This window comes from Pristiophorus japonicus, chromosome 15 (genome assembly GCF_044704955.1).
Source record: "Pristiophorus japonicus isolate sPriJap1 chromosome 15, sPriJap1.hap1, whole genome shotgun sequence".
NCBI classification, from domain to species: domain Eukaryota; kingdom Metazoa; phylum Chordata; class Chondrichthyes; family Pristiophoridae; genus Pristiophorus; species Pristiophorus japonicus.
In genome coordinates, this window is record NC_091991.1 from 9,289,867 (window position 1) to 9,309,717 (window position 19,851).

A 19,851-nucleotide genomic window follows, 5' to 3' on the forward strand; every position below is an offset into this window, starting at 1 on the left:
CATGTAAATCTCTGGAGTGGGGCTTGAAACCATAGATTTCTGACTCAGACTGATAGCTGAAAGAGATACAGTCACCTCTTCTTGGCCATCTGTAGAAGTTCACCTTGCCCATATAGTTCACCAACTCCTTGATTTAAAAATTCTCATCCTTGTGTTCAGATCTCTCCATGGCATCACTCCTCTCTATCTCTGTAACCTCCTTCAGCTCTACAACCCTCCGAGATCTCTGCACTCCTTCAATTTTGGCCTCTTGTGCATCACCGATTTTAATCTCTCCGCTATTGGCAACTGTGCTTTTAGCTGTCTAAGTCCTAAGCCCTGGAATTCCCTCCTTAAACCTCTCCATCTCTCTACCTCTCTCTCTTCCTTTAAGACGCTCCTTAAAACCTACCTCTTTGACCAAGCTTTTTGGTCGTCTGCCCTAATATCTCCCTATGTGACTCGGTGTCAAATGTTAACGCTCCTGTGAAGCACCTTGGGACGTTTTACTACATCAAAGGCGCTTTATAAATGCAAGTTCTTGTTTTTAGCAACAAAATCAAAGGCTATGCTGTCTCTTCTTTAGCCAAACAGGAGAAAAGGTAGGTTAAGGAATCTACTCCTTAAATCATTACATGTAACAATTATACAGTAAAAGAAACTTCAATGCCGGAACATGGAAATGATATAAAACATTAAGATTATTAAAATCTTAAATACAACAGAAAACAGCAGTGTGAGGTAGTGAGCGTTTACCTGTGAGAACTGGGCAAATTGTTTGTCTGCCAACATAGGAACATGTCCCAACAGTTCATGACAGCAATCGCTTTAAAGAAGGAAAACAGCGTCATTAATTATTTTATTTATTTTATAACCAGCTTCTCAGGATTGACCCGTCACTCCTGACTCACTCCTGACTCACTCCTGACTCACTCCTGACTCACTCCTGACTCCTGACTCCTGACTCACTCCTGACTCACTCCTGACTCACTCCTGACTCTTGACTCACTCCTGACTCCTGACTCACTCCCGACTCACTCCTGACTCACTCCTGACTCACTCCTGACTCCTGACTCACTCCTGACTCACTCCCGACTCACTCCTGACTCACTCCCGACTCACTCCCGACTCACTCCTGACTCACTCCTGACTCCTGACTCACTCCTGACTCCTGACTCACTCCTGACTCACTCCTGACTCCTGACTCACTCCTGACTCCTGACTCACTCCCGACTCACTCCTGACTCACTCCTGACTCCTGACTCACTCCTGACTCCCGACTCACTCCCGACTCACTCCCGACTCACTCCCGACTCACTCCCGACTCACTCCTGACTCCTGACTCACTCCTGACTCACTCCTGACTCACTCCTGACTCCTGACTCCTGACTCACTCCCGACTCACTCCTGACTCACTCCTGACTCCTGACTGACTCCTGACTCCTGACTCACTCCCGACTCACTCCCGACTCACTCCCGACTCACTCCCAACTCACTCCCGACTCACTCCTGACTCACTCCCGACTCACTCCTGACTCACTCCTGACTCACTCTCGACTCACTCACGACTCACTCCTGACTCACTCCTGACTCACTCCTGACTCCTGACTCACTCCCGACTCACTCCTGACTCACTCCCGACTCACTCCCGACTCACTCCTGACTCACTCCTGACTGGCCACTCACTCTTGAAGATTCATTTTTAAATGAAGAAACTCAGTATGCCTCCCTTTGGGATTGACAGTGAACGTTGGATCTGTGGCAGGGCAAGTTTCATACTCCCCGAAATAATTTTCTTTGTGTTTGAAATAGCTTCCAATCATAAGCCAGCTAATTAGAAAAATCTTTATTTGTATTTCTGTGTTAGAATATCTGTAAAGAGCAAAGAAAGAAGTTTGATTTTATCTTATTTTATCTTAACTTTATCGCTCAATATCCCTGTTGTAACTTCAGTTACGTGAATTCATGCACTCTCACTCACACACACACAGCCTCTCACACTCACACACACACACTCACATACACACTCTCACACACACACAGCCTCTCATACTCACATACACACTCTCACACACACACAGCCTCTCACACTCACACACACACACACTCACATACACACTCTCACACACACACACACACACACACACACAGACTCTCACACTCACACACACACACACATACACACTCTCACACACACACAGCCTCTCACACTCACACACACTGACACACTCACATACACACTCTCACACACACACACAGACTCTCACACTCACACACACACACACACACACACACACACACACAGACTCTCACACACACACACACAGACTCTCACACACACACACACACACTCACTCACACACTCACACACACAGACACACTCACACACACAATCACGCACACACATTCTCACACATAGACACACACTCACGTATATACTAATACTCACGGTTCGGGAGAGTGCATTGGGGAAGAGGAGTGACGGATATATTGAGTGCATTGAAAGACTCGGAATGCCAGGCTAGCTAAGAAATCCCTGGCTGACAGGAGCCCTGCAATCGGACGCAGACGGAAACCTGTCCTCTCTAGAAAATGGAAGAAACAATCAGGATGTTGGATTAACTTTATTGATCCACAATCACCGTCAAAACAAGCCCAAGCCCCAGTGTGACAGAGCACTTGCCTGTCAAGAAAGTGGAGATATCCTGAAGCTGAGGGATGTTGTCTGCTCGGTATCCACAGTGTTTCTCCAGCATCTGGAAAGCATCCACAAACTGCTTGCAGGCATGACTTGGGTACAAGGTGGACAACTTGGTGTAGACCTCCTTCCTGGGATAACAAGCACACACATTGTCACAAGTCTTTGAAATTAATTCCCAGGATGTGAACTTCGCTGGCAAGGCCGGCATTTAAGGAGAGATATACTTACATTGGAGGCAGTTCAGAGAAGGTTCATGAGGTTTATTACTGAGATGATGGGGTTGTCTTATGAGGAAAGGTTGAGCAGGTTGGGCCTGTACTCATTGGAGTTTAGAAGAATGAGGGGTGATCTTATTGAAACGTGTAAAATTCTGAGGGGGCTTGACAGGGTAGATGCAGAGAGGATGTTTCCCCTCCTGGAGGAATCTAGAACTAGTTTAAGAATAAGGGGTCGCCCATTTAAAACGGTGATGCGGAGGAATTTCTTCTCTCGGAGGGTCGTGAATCTTTGGAATTCTCTGCCCCCGAGAGCTGTGGAGGCTGGATCATTGAATATATTTAAGGTGGAGATAGACAGATTTTTGAGCAATAACCGGGTGAAGGGTTCTGGGGAGCGGGCGGGAAAGTGGAGCTGGGTCCATGATCAGATCAGCTGCGATCTTATTGAATGTCAGACAGGCTCGAAGGGCCAAATGGCCTACTCCTGCTCCTATTTTCTATGTTTCTATGATCTTATTGAATGTTGGAGCAGGCTCGAGGGTCCAAATGGCCTACTCCTGCTCCTATTTCTTATGTTCTTATCCCCTGGTTGCCCCTTGCGTAGCTCGCCAGGCCACTGCAGAGGGCAGGTAAGAGCATATCACGTTGATGTGAGACTGGAGTCACAGACAGGCCCAGACCGGGTAAGTACGGCAAGTTTCCTTCCCTAAAAGGACATTAGTGAAACAGTTGCGTTTATTTTCACAATAATTTCATGGCCACGTTTACTGATGCCAGTTTTTTATTTCCAGATTCTTAAAACTGAATTCAAACTGACATGGCGGGCTTGAACCCTTGGTCTCTGGATTACTGGTCCAGAATTATTGGGAATTCTCTACCCCAGAGCCCTGTGGATGCTCAGTCATTGAGTTTATTGAAGGCTGAGATGGATTGACTCTTGGGAACTAAGGAAATCAAGGGATATGGGGACAGTGCAGGAAAGTGGAGCTGAGGTAGAAGATCAGCCATGATCTTATTGGATGGCGGAGCAGGCTCGAGGGGCCGAATGGCCTCCTCCTGCTCCTATTTCTTATGTTCTTATAACCATGACACTACCATACCTCATTCACTAGTCAAAACAAGTAGAAATCCAATCCCTGTAAAAACTCAAACTGGAAAAAGAGGAGAACTTTGAGACACTTATATAATCACCAAATAGGAATCGCCATTGAAAAATGAAGCTGTCATTAAATTGCAATCAAATGGATAGATTCCTATTTTCACATCGATGTCTTGATGCTGCCTGTCAAATCCAAGAGTATATTACAAGGAAATACAACAAAATACTGGAAATACACAGCGTGTCTTCAATATCTGAACAGAAAGAAAGACTTGCATTTATATTGTGCCTTTCATGACCACCGGATGTCTCAAAGCACTTCACAGCCAATGAAGTACTTTTGGAGTGTAGTCACTGTTGTAATGTGGGAAATGCAGCAGCCAAGTTGCGCACAGCAAGCTCCCACAAACAGCAATGTGATAATGCCCAGATAATCTGTTTTTGTGATGTTGGTTGAGGGATAAATATTGACCAGGACACCGGGGATAACTCCCCTGCTCTTCTTCAAAATAGCGCCATGGAATCTTTTACGGCCTCCTGAGAGAGCAGACGGGGCCTCGGTTTAACGTCTCATCTGAAAGACCAAAAGACAAAAGCTTATGATCGGTGTGGAAGCCCAACATCAAAGGCAGCTGCTCCCTGGATCCTCAACCTGTTTATTTCCCCCTCAGAGATTGACAGAGCTGCTGGGAATTTCCAGCACTTTGGCATTTATTTCAGAACTTCAGCATTTACCATTTTAAAATAATATCAACAGGAACGTAAAGCGGTTCTGTTTCCAGAGATTACTTTATGAAAATCGATAGCAGTATTTATGCCCCTCATTAAAGAGCCCAGATTCTTAGGGCTGGAGTTTCATTTGGATCGCGCCTCTGTTAGCGCCCCGAGGCGGGGGTGCGGTAATGGCTGTGGAAATGGTTATCGGCCAGGCAGCCAGCTTCCAGCGACCCGCCGAGAAGCTTGGTGACGGTTTTGTGGCGGCGCGGAGCAGTATCGCCCGGGGGAGCATCACGCTGGTGAACAGCTCCCCCTGTCATCATCCCCATTTCAAAACGTGTTTCGCGCTGACCCTACAGCGCCCCGTAGACAATACGCCCGAGAATAGCGGGCAGTCCGAGCCATCCCGGCGGCGGTGAGGGAAGGAGTGACCGCGTGAGGTAAGTGTTACTGGGGGGTTTTTTTGGTTTTATTTTTGCGATTTATCTTTATTTGGGGCGAGCAAGGTATTGGGAATAAAAACAGAAAGTGCTGGAACTCTCGGCAGGTCAAGCAGCACCTGTGGAGAGGAAGCAGAGTTAACGTTTCGGGTCGATGACCCTATTGGGAATGCTTTTTTTTAGTTTTTTGTGCCGTTTTTTTTTCCCAGGGAAGCCTCTTGTGAGGGACTCCGAAGCCGGCTCTTTAGCAACGGATTTTCAGTCGCTCACCCAGCCTAGCCCACGGAGAGAGTTGTGGAATGCCTTCCCTAGCGCTCCGCCCCACACTCAGGGGGCAGCAACTGAATTTTGTGGCTGCCGTCGCAAATTATTTCCCGGTGCAAAATTTAGCGCCGTAGGGGGCCTCCAACTGAAAATCCAGACCTTAGAGTTAGACTGTGTGTGGGCACTGGATTCACGCTTAAACATCGCTACGGAAATATAGCTAAATCATTAAACATATTTTATAATTACTCTCAGGGTGTGGGCAACCACCGGAAAGGCTGGCATTTATAGCCCATTCCTAGTTATTCTGAGATGGTGGCGGGTAGTCTACTTAAAAATAGGAGCAGGAGTCGGCCATTCGGCCCCTTGAGCCTGCTCCGCCATTCAATCAGATCATGGCTGATCTCCTACCTCAACTCCACTTTCCCGTCTGATCCCCATATCCCTTGATTCCAAAAATCTATCGACCTCAGCATTGAATATAATCAATGACTCAGCACCCGCAGCCCTTTGGGGCAGAGAATTCCAAAGATTCACAACCTTCTGAGTGACTAAGTCTGGAACTCTCCACCACCCCGCCCCCGGCTGTGGATGCTGGAGGCCAATTGCCATTTTAAAAACCGCGATGGGTAGATTATTGTTGGGTAAGGGTATCGAGGGATACGGAGCAAAGGTGGGTAAATGGACTTAAGGTACAGATCAGCCATGATCTCATTGAATGGCGGAATAGGCTCGAGCGGCTGGATGGCCTCCTCCTGTTCCTGTGTAACCAGAAGCAGGCTCCTCCCTTCCCTGAAGGACATGAGTCAAGAGCTGGGTTTTTATGACAATCCGGCAGCTTTTCATGGTCATTTTGTATCTGGTGTCAGTCCAACAAATGACCACATTTATTGACTTGCCATGGTTGGATTTGAACTCAGGACTGTCTGGGTTTTCAGGCCAGTACCATAACCGCTGTAATCCCTTATCAAGCCAATTACCCGTGGTATGAATGCCCCACTAGAATGCCAACATTCTGCAAGTTACAAGAGAGATTCTCACCAGGTCGCTATCTCCTCTGCTGTGTACTGCACCCTGGGTATTGGATCTCCCCTATCGAAAAAGACACATCAAATTTCAGCTCTCAACACCTCAGCTTTCAGTCCACAGTTAAAGATTTGTTTGATATTAATTTGCATTTCTATAGCACCTTCCACGACCACCGGACATCTCAAAGTGCTTTACAGCCAATGAAGTACTTTTTCAAGTGTAGTCACTGTTGTAATGTGGGAAACGTGGCAACCAGTTTGCACTCAGCAAGCTCCCACACACTACAGTAATGACCAGATAATCTTTTTTTATTATGTTGATTGAAGGATAAATATTGGCCAGGACACCAGGGATAACTCCCCTACTCTTCTTCGAAATAGTGCCGTGGGATCTTTTACATCCATCTGAGAGAGCAGACGGGGCCTCGGTTTAACATCCCATCCGAAAGACGGCACCTCAGACAGTGTGGCACTCCCCCAGCACTGCACTGAAGTGTTAGCCTAGGTTTTATGCTCAAGTGTCTGGAGTGAGACTTGAACCCACCAATATTCTCACTCAGAGGTGAGAGTGCAACCGACTTATCCATGACGAATACTCTCGCATTAACACTTCAAAAATAAAAGCTCATTCTAGATTTAAAGCTTCATCAAGCAGAAAAAGTTGCAGAGTTGATGATTTGGTTTTGAAGAAATGTTAATAAATGATCTGTTAGGAATTAATATAAGATCAATGATGGAATGAGAGGTACTTACTGCTTATAGTTAACTCCCAGACTTGCGATTTGAGATCTGCGTTCTCTGTACTCCAGATCATGGTGCCCCTTAATTGGGAAAAAAAATTAATTACTGCCATTACCCACTGATTAGAATCATAGAATCACAGAACGGTTACAGCACAGAAGGAGGCCATTCGGCCCGTCGAGCCCGTGCCAGCTCTCTGCGAGAGCACCTCAGCCAGTCCCACTCCCCCCGCCCTTTCCCCGTAGCCCTGCACATTTTTTTCCTTCAGCTACTTATCCAACTCCCTTTTGAAAGCCACGATTGAGTCTGCCTCCATCACCCTTTCAGGCCGTGTATTCCAGATCCTAACCACTCGCTGCGTGAAAAATTTTTCCTCATGTCGTCTTTGGTTCTTCTGCCAATCGCCTTAAATTTGTGTCCTTTTGGTTCTCGACCCTTTCGCCAATGGGAACAGTTTCTCTCGATCTACTCTGTCCAGACCCCTCATGATTTTGAACACCTCGATCAAATCTCCTCTCAACGTTCTCTGCTCCAAGGAGAACAACCCCAACTTCTCCAGTCTATCCACGTAACTGAAGTTCCCCATCCCTGGAACCATTCTCGTAAATCTTTTCTGCACCCTCTCTAAGGCCTTCACATCCTTCCTAAAGTGCGGTGCCTAGAATTGGACACAATACTCCAGTTGAGGCCGTCCCAGTGATTGGATTACTGCTGTACCCGGCCCAATAACAATCTCCCGGACACAGAGGTCCAATACAGTAACAAACTTACTGGGTGATTCTGGTCCAGATCTGGTTCGAATTTGGTAATCAGACGTTGACACCTGTCAAGATCTCGTATTTTTCTGGGAAACCATGGGACTGGAAAAGAAAACACATCGCTTTTAAAACATTCAAAGTGATTTAGGGCTGGGTTTATACTGCAGCGGGAACATTTTCGCAATCGAGTGCTCCCGGCCCCACGTTTTTGGATGTTTAGGGTGTACCGACACCCGACTATTTTCCATCCATTTCCCATGGAGAAAGGTGAGGAGGATCTCACGGGTTCCCTGTCATGCACTCCAGACAGTTGTGGCTCCCTGCTGAGAGCAGTTAAATGACAAATTGATTCAATCTAGTGTCATGCAAATCCATAATCAGAGCCCCTTGACCACTCCAAAAGAAAAGAGAGACTCGCATTTGTATAGTGCCTTTCACGACTTCAGGGTGTTCCATAGCATGTTACAGCCAATGGAGTACTTTTGAAGTGTTGTTGCTGTTGAAATGGAGGAAACAATACAGCCAATTTGTGTACATCAAGCTCCCACAAACAGCAATATGCTAATGGCCAGATAATCTGTTCTATTATGTTGGTTGAGGGATAAATATCAGCCAGGACAGCGGGGAGAACTCTCCTGCTCTCCTTCAAAATAGTGCCATGGGATCTTTTACCTGAGAGAGGGGCCTCGGTGTAATGTCTCATCCGAAAGACGGCACCTCTGACAGTGCAGCACTCCCTCAGCACTGCACTGGAGTGTCAGCGGGATTCTTGCACTCAAATCTTTGGAGTGGGACTTGAACCCACAACCTTCTGACTCAGAATAGAGAGTGTCAGCTGAGCCACTGCTGACACTCCAGATTTATGCTACAGCTTTGTGTAGTCAGTATGAAGTGAAGCTGCTTCAGACTGACTATACATACAGTCTTAGCACATGGGTAGATGGATCTGATAACTGCACACAGAATCACATAGACATTACAACACAACAGCAGGCCGTTTGGCCCAACCAGTCCGTGATGGTGCTTATCCTCCACACCAGCAGTAGTCCTAATTGCCTGTGGTCGCCCTGTTCCCATATTCCCATCCCTATGGACTGCACCTAAACATGGTGGGAAGGCACTAGGTGGTCCTATGACCCTGAGAGCTGCACTGCCAAGAGTATAACTCCTGGTTGAACCATCTAAACCCGAAAGGTCTAAAAGTAGGAGCTAAACTAAAGGCCATTCCCTCTTGTTAGGGGGCTGTGAGTCAGGCAATCGACCTGTTCACATGTAAAATTGTCTTTCCTGACCCAAACATCCCAAGCATCGCAGAGACAACAGGGTCTGTTACAGACTTGCAAAAATAGAAAAGTCAACTGTGGAGAACCCGATCTGCTGGATGTGAGGGGAGATGGGACTCGGATAGAGACAAATCTCTTGCTTTGGACAGACAGCAGTGGAAGAAATGGGCCACTAGGTACTGTTGGACGTCCTGGAGAGATGTGTGTTGGACATCATGGGGAGTTAAGGGCAAATAGTCGACCTTCTTTGTATTTTGGGTTAGGGTTAGTGTATTCCAAGATAAACAAGATGGCTTTGAACTGTCATGAGAGGAAAATATAGCTTGTCTTCTGATATGAAAAGTGCTTGTGTAAGCAAATAAATGACAGTAATGGCATCAGCCATGAGTAATTAAAGTGTAACTTTAGGGTAATAAACATAGGTAGAGGGATCCATTCACTGTCGGATAGAAAGATAACAGTTGATGAAGCCCATTCTTCAAAGAGGTTGGGAAGAGTTAGGTCACATAGACTGTTTAAAGGAAGCAGCTTTGGAGTAAACAACTACCGGTACAACCATTTACATAAATAGAGTGACTTCAAAGGATTTGTGAATAGAGATGTCATGAGGTCTTATCTATGATGTGTACCTTTGATGTAGGCAAAATATGGTGTATTGAGGAGCATGGTTTTCAATAGTTCTTTGGAAGGCTTGAAAAATAGAACGTGAAGCCAAAGAGCCACTTTCTGATCCAGGTTGAGTTGATCCATCATCCTAGGAGTCAAAAAAGTCTGTTCTGTCTACTATAAAGTGTCTCATGCTTCTTCTTAGGCAATCCCTCGGAGTCGAGGATGGCTTGCTTCCACATTAAAAATGAGTTCTCATGTGGCTGATGAGTCCAATGCGGGATCTACAGTCGCTGTCACAGATGGGGCTGACGGTGGTTGGAGGGACGGGTAGGTGGTTTGCTTGGGTTGCCGTGCGCTCCTTCCGCTGTTTATGCTTGGCTTCTGCATGCTCTCAGCGTAAAGACTCGAGGTATTCGGTACCTTCCTGGATACTTTTCCTCCACTTTGAGTGGTCTTGGGCCAGGGATTCCCAGGTGTTGGTGAGGGTGTTGCAGTTTTTCAAGGAGGCTTTGAGAGTGTCCTTGAAGCATTTCCTCAGCCCACCTGGGGCTTATTTGCCGTGTCAGAGCTCCGAGTCGGGTGTTTGTTTTGGGAGTCTTGTATCGGGTATGCAGACGGCGTGGCCTGTCCAATGGAGTTGATTGAAGCTGGGGATGTTGGCCTGAGCGAGGACACTGGCATTGATGCAACTATCCTGCCAATGGATTTGCAGAGGCAGCATCTTGTGGAGGCAGCATTGGTGGTACTTCTCCAGTACTTTGAGGTGCCTGCTGTAAATAGTCCATGTCTCTGAGGCATATAGGAGGGTGGGTATCACTACTGCTCTGAAGACCATGAGCTTAGTGCTGGGTTTGAGGTCCTGGTCTTCAAACACTCTCTTTCTCAGGCAACCCAAAGCTGCACTGGTACACTGGAGGTGGTGTTGGATCTCGTCATCGACATCTGCCCTTATTGATAGTAGGCTCCCAAGATATGGAAAATGGTCCACATTGTCCAAGGCCCTCGTCATGGATTTTGATAATCGGAGAGCAGTGCTGTGTGACGGGGGCAGGTTGGTAGAGGATCTTTGTCTTATGGATGTTTAGTATAAGGCCTATGTTCTCGTACACTTCAGTGAAGGTATTGACGATGACTTGGAGTTCGGCCTCCGAGTGTGTGCAGACGCAGTCATCGTCTGCGTACTGTAATTCAATAACAGAGGATGGGACGACCTTGGATCTGGCCTGGAGGCGGCAGAGGTTGAACAGTTTCCTGTTTGTTCCAATTCAGCGGGGAGCTAACTGATGGTGAGATGTAGCATTGCTGCAAGGAAGATCGAGAAGAGCATTGTTGCAATGACTCAGCCTTGCTTGACCCCAGTCGGAACGTGAATTGGATCTGTGGTGGATCCGTTGGTCAGGATCACGGCTTGCATGTCGTCTCATGCTGACTCAAAACATATTGTTGTGAACCATTGAAGAAGGAGGTTGACTGCTCACAGGTACAAGAATCTCTAACAAACGAAATGTCTAATTAACTAACTAATTAACTAATATCACTTTATTACTCTTTTCTTCAACCTCCTATTGACCGCAGTTGTGATTTCGGCCAGGCAGCGGCCCATTTGCACAGCCTTGGTGAATCTCCATATCTGCCATGTGGCACGGACCCCCACAGGTGGGGTTAAGATGTGTCCAGTAGCTTTGAGGCACCCCATACCAATTCTTATATTTGCTGGATTGGATTTAGACCTCATAAGGCGCCGAATCCGAGGAGTCCCACCCCACATCCGCTCTGAGTCAGATTGGGCTGTGACTCCAGGGGGCACTTGTTTGAAAGTCTTTGGTGTGTTCCACTCCTCCCCCCCTTTAATCAGGGGGCTTTTGATTTAACTGTTTTCACAAAAATAGTTGTAGAGCTGTTCCCTCAAAAAAAAACAAGGGGGGCACTTGTTTGAAAGTGTTTGGTGTGTTCCTCCCACCTCCCCCTTTAATCAGGGGGCACTTGATTTAATTGTTTCCTATAAAATAGTTGTGATTCCAGATCGAGGGAGTCACCATGAAGCAGAAATTGCTTTGCACCAAAGGTAAAGCTATGGTATAGAATCAACCTTCTATAAGCAAAGTGTAAAACAATTGTCAAACTGGGTTTCAGTATGAGTCTCCTGAGCAGTGACCCATGAACGAAGTCCTTACCTTTCTCCTCTTTGCTGGCACTGACACCTTCGGCCACCCTTTTTAAAGAGTTTATCAGAGTATTGACGCCGGAACTGTGGACCTCACATTGGATGAAGAAATCCAGATCATCCGCCCCATTCTTGCCCTTTCTGACTGGTTTGGTTTCCATGTGCTGGATTCGAGCCTCAAACTCCTGCAAAACCAAATCATCAAGTTCATCAATCCTTCTGCTCCAGACACACTTGGGCTCATTTTGACTTTGGGCGAGGGTGCAAACCTTGGGTCACCAACTCTGCTTGGATGTATTCCTGGAGCTTTCATCAGGTGACCCCCGCTGCCAACAGCCTTTTTACCCCATTTTCAATATCATTAATAAATGAAGACGTTCAAAGCAAATCAAAATAGCACATTTTTTTGACCGGTCCTTTGATTTTTGTCCTACATTATTCACAAGAGTGCCCAGGAGATTATTCATTCATTCTCGGAGACTCCAGGACAATCCAGGAGGCTTGTGGAAACCCGAGGTAAAATGGGCGAAATCAAACTAGCACCCAATATTGGCCACAGCGGATTTGCCTTTCCATTGAGGTCAGTTGTGGCTCAGTGGGCAGCATCCTCACCTTTGAGTCAAAAGGTTGTGGGTTCAAGTCCCACTCCAGAGACTTGAACATGTAAATCTAGTCTGACACTCCCAGCACTGCACTGTTGGAGGTGCTGTCTTTCAGATGAGATGTTAAACTGAGGCTTTGTCATGGTGATGTTAAAAGATCTTATGGCCACTATTTTAAAGAGATGTTAAACCAAGGCCCCGTCTGCCCTCTCAGGTGGACATAACAGATCCCATGGCACTATTTTAAGAAGAGCAGGGGAGTTATCCCCGGTGTTCTGGCCAATATTTATCCCTCAATCAACATCACTAAAACAGATTATCTGGTCATTATCACATTGCTGTTTCTGGGAGCTTGTTGTTCATGAATTGGCTGTTGCATTTCCTAAATTACAACTGTGACCAAACTCCAAAAGTACTTAATTGGCTGTGAAGTCCTTTGGGATGTTATGAAAGGCATTATATAAATGCAAGTCTCTTTTTAATGGGAGGGGCGTATGATTCGATATCACCCGTCTTAAACCATCTCCCAGTACTGTGTGTTGTGCTAGGGTGCTTGCATTTTCTGAACTCATTGATTTTTATTTCACATGTTATATTGCCAGGCGCTGATATCTGTATGAAGAATATGAAAGCATATCTGGATTTAATTCAGATCCCCTCTGGCATAGAGTACAACCTGATCTTGAGGGAAAAGGTGAGAAGTGGCTGTAAATATACAGCAAATTCTCCAGCACCAAGGAGGAATAGAATCATAGAAATTTACAGCACAGAAGGAGGCCATTCGGCCCATCGTGTCCATGCTGGCCGACATAGAGCTATCCAGCCTAATCCCACTTTTCAGCTCTTGGTCCGTAGCCTTGTAGGTTACGTCATTTCAAGTGCACATCCAAGTTCTTTATAAATGTGGTGAGGGTTTCTGTCTCTACCACCCTTTCAGGCAGTGAGTTCAGACCCCCACCACCCTCTGGGTTAAAATATTTCTCCTCAAAACCTCTCTAAGCCTCCTAACAATTACTTTAAATCTATGCCCCCTGGTTGTTGACCCCTCTGCTAAGGGAAATAAGTCCTTCCTATCCACTCTATTGAAGCCACTCATAATTTTATACACCTCAATAAGGTCTCCCCTCAGTCTCCTCTGTTCCAAAGAAAATAACCCCAGCCTATCTAAGCTTTCCTCATAGCTAAAATTCTCCAGCCCAGGCGACATCCTCGTAAATCTCGTCTGTACCCTCTCCAGTGCAATCACATGCTTCCTGTAATGCGGTGACCAGAATTACAGTACTCCAGCTGTGGCCTAACTAGTATTTTACACAGTTCAAGCATAACTTCCCTGCTCTTGCATTCTATGCCTCGGCTAATAAAGGCAAGTATCCCGTATGCTTTCTTAACCACTTTATCTATGTTGTGCTACCTTCAGGGATCTGTGGACATGCACTCCAAGGTCCCTTTGTTCCTCTACACTTCTCAGTGTCCTACGATTTATTGTGCATTCCCTTGCATTGTTAGCCCTCCCCAAATGCATTACGTCACACTTCACCGGATTGAATTCCATTTGCCACTATTCTGCCCACCTACCCAGTGATATCTTCCTGCAGTCTACAGCTTTCTTCTTCATTATCAATCAGGCGGCCAATTTTTGTATCATCAGCAAACTTCTTAATCATACCGACTACATGCTAGTCTAAATAATTGATACCTACAACAAAAAGCAAGGAACCTAGTACTGAGCCCTGCAGAACCCCACTGGAAACAGCCTTCCAGTCACAAAAACACCCATCAACCATTACCCTTTGCTTCTTGCCTCTGAGCGAATTTTTGATTCAACTTGTCACTTTGCCCTGGATCCCATGGGCTTTTACTTTTTTTGTGACCAGTCTGCCATGTGGCACCTTATCTAAAGCCTTGCTAAAATCCATATACACTACATCAAATGCACTACCCTCATCAACCCTCCTTGTTACCTCCTCAAAAAATTCAATCAAGTTAGTCAGACATGACCTTCCCTTAACAAATCCATGCTGACTGTCCTTGATTAATCCGTGTCTTTCTCAATTAAGATTGATCCTGTCCCTCAGAATTTTTTCAATCATTTTCCCACCACCGAGGTTAGACTGATTGGCCTGTAATTACTCGGTCTATCCCTTTCTCCCTTTTTAAACAATGGTACAACATTAACAGTCCTCCATGTCCTCCGCCACCGCATCTGTAACCAGCGAGGATTGGAAAATGATGGTAAGAGCCTCTGCTGTTTCCTCTCTTGCTTCTCTTAACAGCCTAGGATACATTTCATCTGGGCCTGGGGATTTATCCATTTTCAAAAATGCTAAAGTCTCCAATAGGCTTTTGTCTTTCTTTCATTATCCTCTTGCTCTTTATGTATTTATAAAACATCTTTGGATTTTTCTTGATTTTAGTTGTCAATATTTTTTCATTCTTTTTCTTTGCTTTCCTTATTTCCTTTTTAATTTCACCCCTGCAATTTCTATACTCCTCTAGATTTTCTGCGATATTGAGCCGTCGGTATTTGTCATAAGCCTCCCTTTTTTTCTTTATCCTACCCTGTATATCCCTTGACATCTAGGGGGCTCTAGATATGTTAGTCCCACCCTTTTTCTTTAAGGGAACATACTTGTTCTGACCCTCAGGATCTCCTCCTTGAATGTCTCTCACTGCTCTAACACTGATTTACCATCAAGTAGCTGTTTCCAGCCCACTTTGGCTAAATCCCATCTCAGCTTTGTAAAATTGGCTTTTCTCCAATTGAGAACTTATATTCCTGTTCTATCTTTGTCCTTTGCCATAACTACCCTAAATCTAACTGAATTATGATCACTAGCACCAAAATGCTGTCCCATTGATACCACTTCCACCTGCCCAGCTTAATTCCCTAAAACTAAATCCAGAAGCACCCCCTCCCTTGTTAGACTTTGTACATACAGGCTAAAAAGTTTGATAGTGGATGGGGTGCCAATCAAGTGGGCTGCTTTGTCCGGATGGTGTTGAGCTCCTTGAGTGTTGTTGCAGCTGCCCTTATCCAGGCAAGTGAGAGTATTCCATCACACTCCTGACTTTTGCCTTGTAGATGGTGGAAAGGCTTTGGGGAGTCAGGAGTTGAGACACTTGCCATCGAATGCACAGCCTCTGATCTGCACTTGTTGTCACAATATTTATGTGGCTGGTCAGTTAAATTTCTGCTCAATGGTGATCCCATGATGCCGATGGTGGGGGATTCAGTGATGGTAATGCCCTTGAATGTCAAGGGTCGGTGTTTAAATGCTCTCTTGTTGGAGATAGTCATTGTCTGACACTGGTGTGGCGCAAATGTTACTTGCTTCTTATCAGCCCAAGCCTGAATGTCGCCCAGGTCTTACAGGGAGATAAGAGCAATAAGTGACCATTCGCACAGAAATGTCATCCCTCTGCATGAAGAACAATTGGAGCATGAATTGTATGAACTGGATGAATTTCAGGTATTTGATGAATTAACCTTGGATCACTTTAGATTTAACCTTGAATTCTTGTCTTCCTTGGGTCCATTCTCTTGTTCCCATTGCTTCAGTGACCATTGTGTTCCACATAACATTTGATCACTGCCAAGCTGCACTTATCCTTTGCAACCCTCAGCCGCTTTCTAAACCGGACATTAATGCAACATTAACCACTTCTGCTGGGAGTCGTATCCATATGTTACGCCTAAGTATAATTGCCTGTGGCAGATTGTACAACGTGTTGTTGGCAAGGGATAATGCCAAGGTCATCTTTCAGACACTATGATTTCCCATTTGCTTTCAGAGCGGAGAAAAATCTATACAATGACAGTAACCATGGTTACTCATAAATTCGGAACACTCAACACTAAATCTATCTTTTACATTTAAAAGATTTCACTCAAGGTCCTTTCATGCATGCTGGTAAGTGGAGAATATCATTATTTAATCTCTATGTATTTTCAAACGTTGACCTTAACTTTGCACTGCCAATTTAAAAAAAATTGACATAGAGTGTTGGCCTCAACAGTGCAAGTCACATGTTCAACTTCCTTAGCAACCTGACCCACCTTAACTCTCCATTAGTGTGGTTTATAAAATTATAAAATATTTAAAGTTTTAATCATTTTTTCAAAAATATTTAATTAGAGTAATGATTTAGTTCATTGCAAATAATTTTTGTTAAATTTATTTAGTGAAAAGTAATTCATTTTTCATTAATGGCGATCTTAATTATTGTTAGATACAATTCATGCTGAAATCTTCCAGCTCTCTCTTCACTGCTGATGGTGGCTGCTTTAACATGTTAGATGCCAGCAGGCTGTCAGCTGAATATACTGTTCTAGTTACAACCAGCAGGCCAAAAACAACCCCTTAGAGCAACCATTTGGCAGCAACCTATTAAAGAGAGAAATCTCATCTGCCTGTGGTAGCGGTTCAGATGGATGTTAATGATCCCATGGTCCTCTTCAGAGAAGAGCAGTGAGCTCTCCTTGTGGCCTGGCCAATATATCTCCACGAAGCATCACCACCTAAAACAGATAGCCTGGCCATTCACAAGAAAGAGAAAGAACAAACTTGCATTTATATAGCGCCTTTCTTGGCCCCAGGATGTCCCAAAGTGCTTCACAGCCAATGAAGCACTCCTGACGCGTAGCCACTGTTGTGATGTAGCAAACACGACAGCCAATTTTGCGCACAGCAAGCTGCCACAAACAGTAATGAGATGAATGACCAGATCTTCTGTTTTAGCGATTTCCTGGGATGTGGGCGTCACTGTCAAGGCCAGCATTTATTGCTCATCCCTAATTGCCCTTGAGAAACTGGTGGTGAGCTGCCTTGTTAAGCCGCTGCAGTCTGTGTGGTGAAGGTGCTCCCACAGTGCTGTTAGGGAGGGAGCACCAGAATTTTGACCCAGCGACGATGAAGGTACGGTGATATACTTCCAAATCAGGATGGTTTGTAACTTGGAGGGGAACTTGCAGGTGATGGTGTTCCTATGCACCTGCTGCCCTTTTCCTTCTAGGTGGTAGAGGTCGCGGGTTTGGGAGGTGCTGCCGAAGAAGCCTTGATGAGTTGCTGCAGTGCATCTTGTAGATGGTACACACTGCAGCCACGGTGCGCCGGTGGTGGAGGGAGTGAATGTTGCAGTGAATGGTTGAGGGATAAATATTGGCCAGGGCACTGGGGAGCTCTCCCCTACTCTTCTTTACAAGAATGCCATGGGATCTTTTATATCTCAGCCGGTCTGAGCAGAATTCAGGCTAAGATATGATAAAACAGCTTAATTTTGAAATAATGAACCACGTTAAATATCAGCTCACAAACTAAATTGGAAAAGCAGTGACTGCCATAAACCTTGCTCAGATGTTTGTGCTGTACATTTTGTCTGGTGAGTTGTTGAACTTTCAATCATATTTCTTGCTTTACCTGTAATCAGTTATGGTCATGATAGCAGAATAAGGTGGCTATTAATTAGGAGTCTGACAGTACCAAAAACTACAGGACTGATGGTAGGTTTTTGCTTTCACTTTTTAACAATCATTCCCCCTGATATTACACTAGTTAATGTGTTGGTGTATAATTCATTGGTTTGCTATTTAACATGTTTACTATAAAGATGCAAATGACTGTGTAAAATGGCGCAAACAGGAATTTTATGCCAACATGTTAACCCACGCACTAATACAGGAGAGTAAATCCTCTAGTTCAGCGAGATCGGCGTGGAGTTTATGCATATTTTCCAGAAGGGGGTGTGAGTGTTAGGAGATGTTCAGATATAGGCCTTTCGTTAAACCCTACTCTTGTACATTCAAACACTGAGGTTGCATTGAGATTGTGCACAATGAGGTGCTAATGCCTCTCTAGCTCGCCGAGGGTCATCATCATAGGTGGTCCTTCGAACGAGGGTCACTTGCTTTCACGAGAGTTCACTGATGTTTCAATGAAGCACCCGATGTTCCAGTCCCGAAACTCCAATGGAGGGGGCGAAAGATGCCTGTGAGTGGATTTTTTTTAACGTGTGGTGACCGTTGCACATCAGCCACCACACGGGCTCGACAGAGCGAGGTCTTTATCCAGTGGTGAGGGTTAACCAGGACGACTGGAGACCAGCTCTGCTGCACGGACCTAGTGCGCACACATATCGCAGTGTGGGCTGGCCCGTGCTGCCCCTGGGCCCTCGCCTCTTCTGGGCCCCGTACCCCATTCACCGCAACTTTGCCATGATGTTCCAGGCCCTGGCGCTCCAGCTCGATTTATAGCTCTGGAAATAAAATCGCGGAGGGTATGGAGGTAGTGTTTACACTGTGACCAGATACCTTCAGGTTGGGGTTGAAATCCAGGCTTTAGTCAGATGCGAATTTCCCTCTGTGTTCACACTCCAAGTTTGGAGGAGCAGTGATCCACCCATCTCAAGATATCTCTTCTCTGATGGGCCAACCCTGATTCTGCTTTTATTTAAATGTCTTTACAATTTTTAATTACACAGCAATAAAATAAAACCTCAAGATTTCAAGAGAAGGGACGTTCCCGACGTTCTCACCAAGGGCAGTGACCTTGGAGATATCTCCTTGGTTAATTGTAGATAAAATAACTGGATGTCCCACGAAAACGAACACTCAAACCAGCCAAGAAGCGAAACCTACCTCGAAAATCGTGACGGCGCGGGGGAGAGCAGAGTTCTTGGCGTTTGGCAGAGTAAACATGACGGTCACCACGGCGTTGCCTCCCTCCTGGTCCATGGCGAAGCCAAGCGGATGGTCAGCGAGCTCGGGGACCGAGCTGCCCAGCTCTCTGCTCCCCCGAGCACCCTCCACCAGGCTCTTGCTCCTCTCTGGGAGGTATTGGGGACTCACTTCGGTCTTCATTCAGGAATGGGCGATTCACAGCCCAGCCCGGAGCAACCTGCAGACGTTGAATCTCCGAAGCCCAGGGGCCAATTCTCTGTCAGCGAGAGGGAGAGCGAGGAGTGAGCTGCCTGTCACCCAGAGCTCGATACAGTGGAGAATCTCTGTCTGGGGTACCCTCTATTTATTGGGACTTGGCGCGTTATTTATGGAAATCTTTTTTTACGCAAACGTGTGGGTAGGTCCAAATGGCACCGTGCGTCAATTTGCGAAAGATAATGGGATCTTGAATATTGAAGAGCTGTCAATGTTGGAGAATTTCGCAGGATTCAGTGGGGACAATAAGACACCGGATGAAGCGAGGGGAGGCGAACAACGGGAGGGGAATTACCAAACCAGAACTTTGAAATCAA

The 19,851-nt window shown here is 45.7% G+C and overlaps 1 protein-coding gene across 1 annotated transcript in view; it reads right to left on the reverse strand.

Annotated features, from left to right (window-relative positions):
• The window catches only part of th2 (tyrosine hydroxylase 2), a 30,528-nt gene extending 11,069 nt beyond the window's left edge, over positions 1-19,459 (reverse strand). The window contains exons 1-8 of the mRNA XM_070901500.1: positions 19,238-19,459; positions 12,012-12,186; positions 7,959-8,047; positions 7,200-7,267; positions 6,460-6,510; positions 2,663-2,808; positions 2,429-2,564; positions 736-805 (exon numbers count right to left, since the gene is read on the reverse strand). Of these exons, the coding sequence (XP_070757601.1) occupies positions 736-805; positions 2,429-2,564; positions 2,663-2,808; positions 6,460-6,510; positions 7,200-7,267; positions 7,959-8,047; positions 12,012-12,186; positions 19,238-19,459 (957 nt within the window). The remainder of the gene's footprint in view (positions 1-735; positions 806-2,428; positions 2,565-2,662; positions 2,809-6,459; positions 6,511-7,199; positions 7,268-7,958; positions 8,048-12,011; positions 12,187-19,237) is intronic.
• Positions 19,460-19,851: the final 392 nt, after the last annotated feature.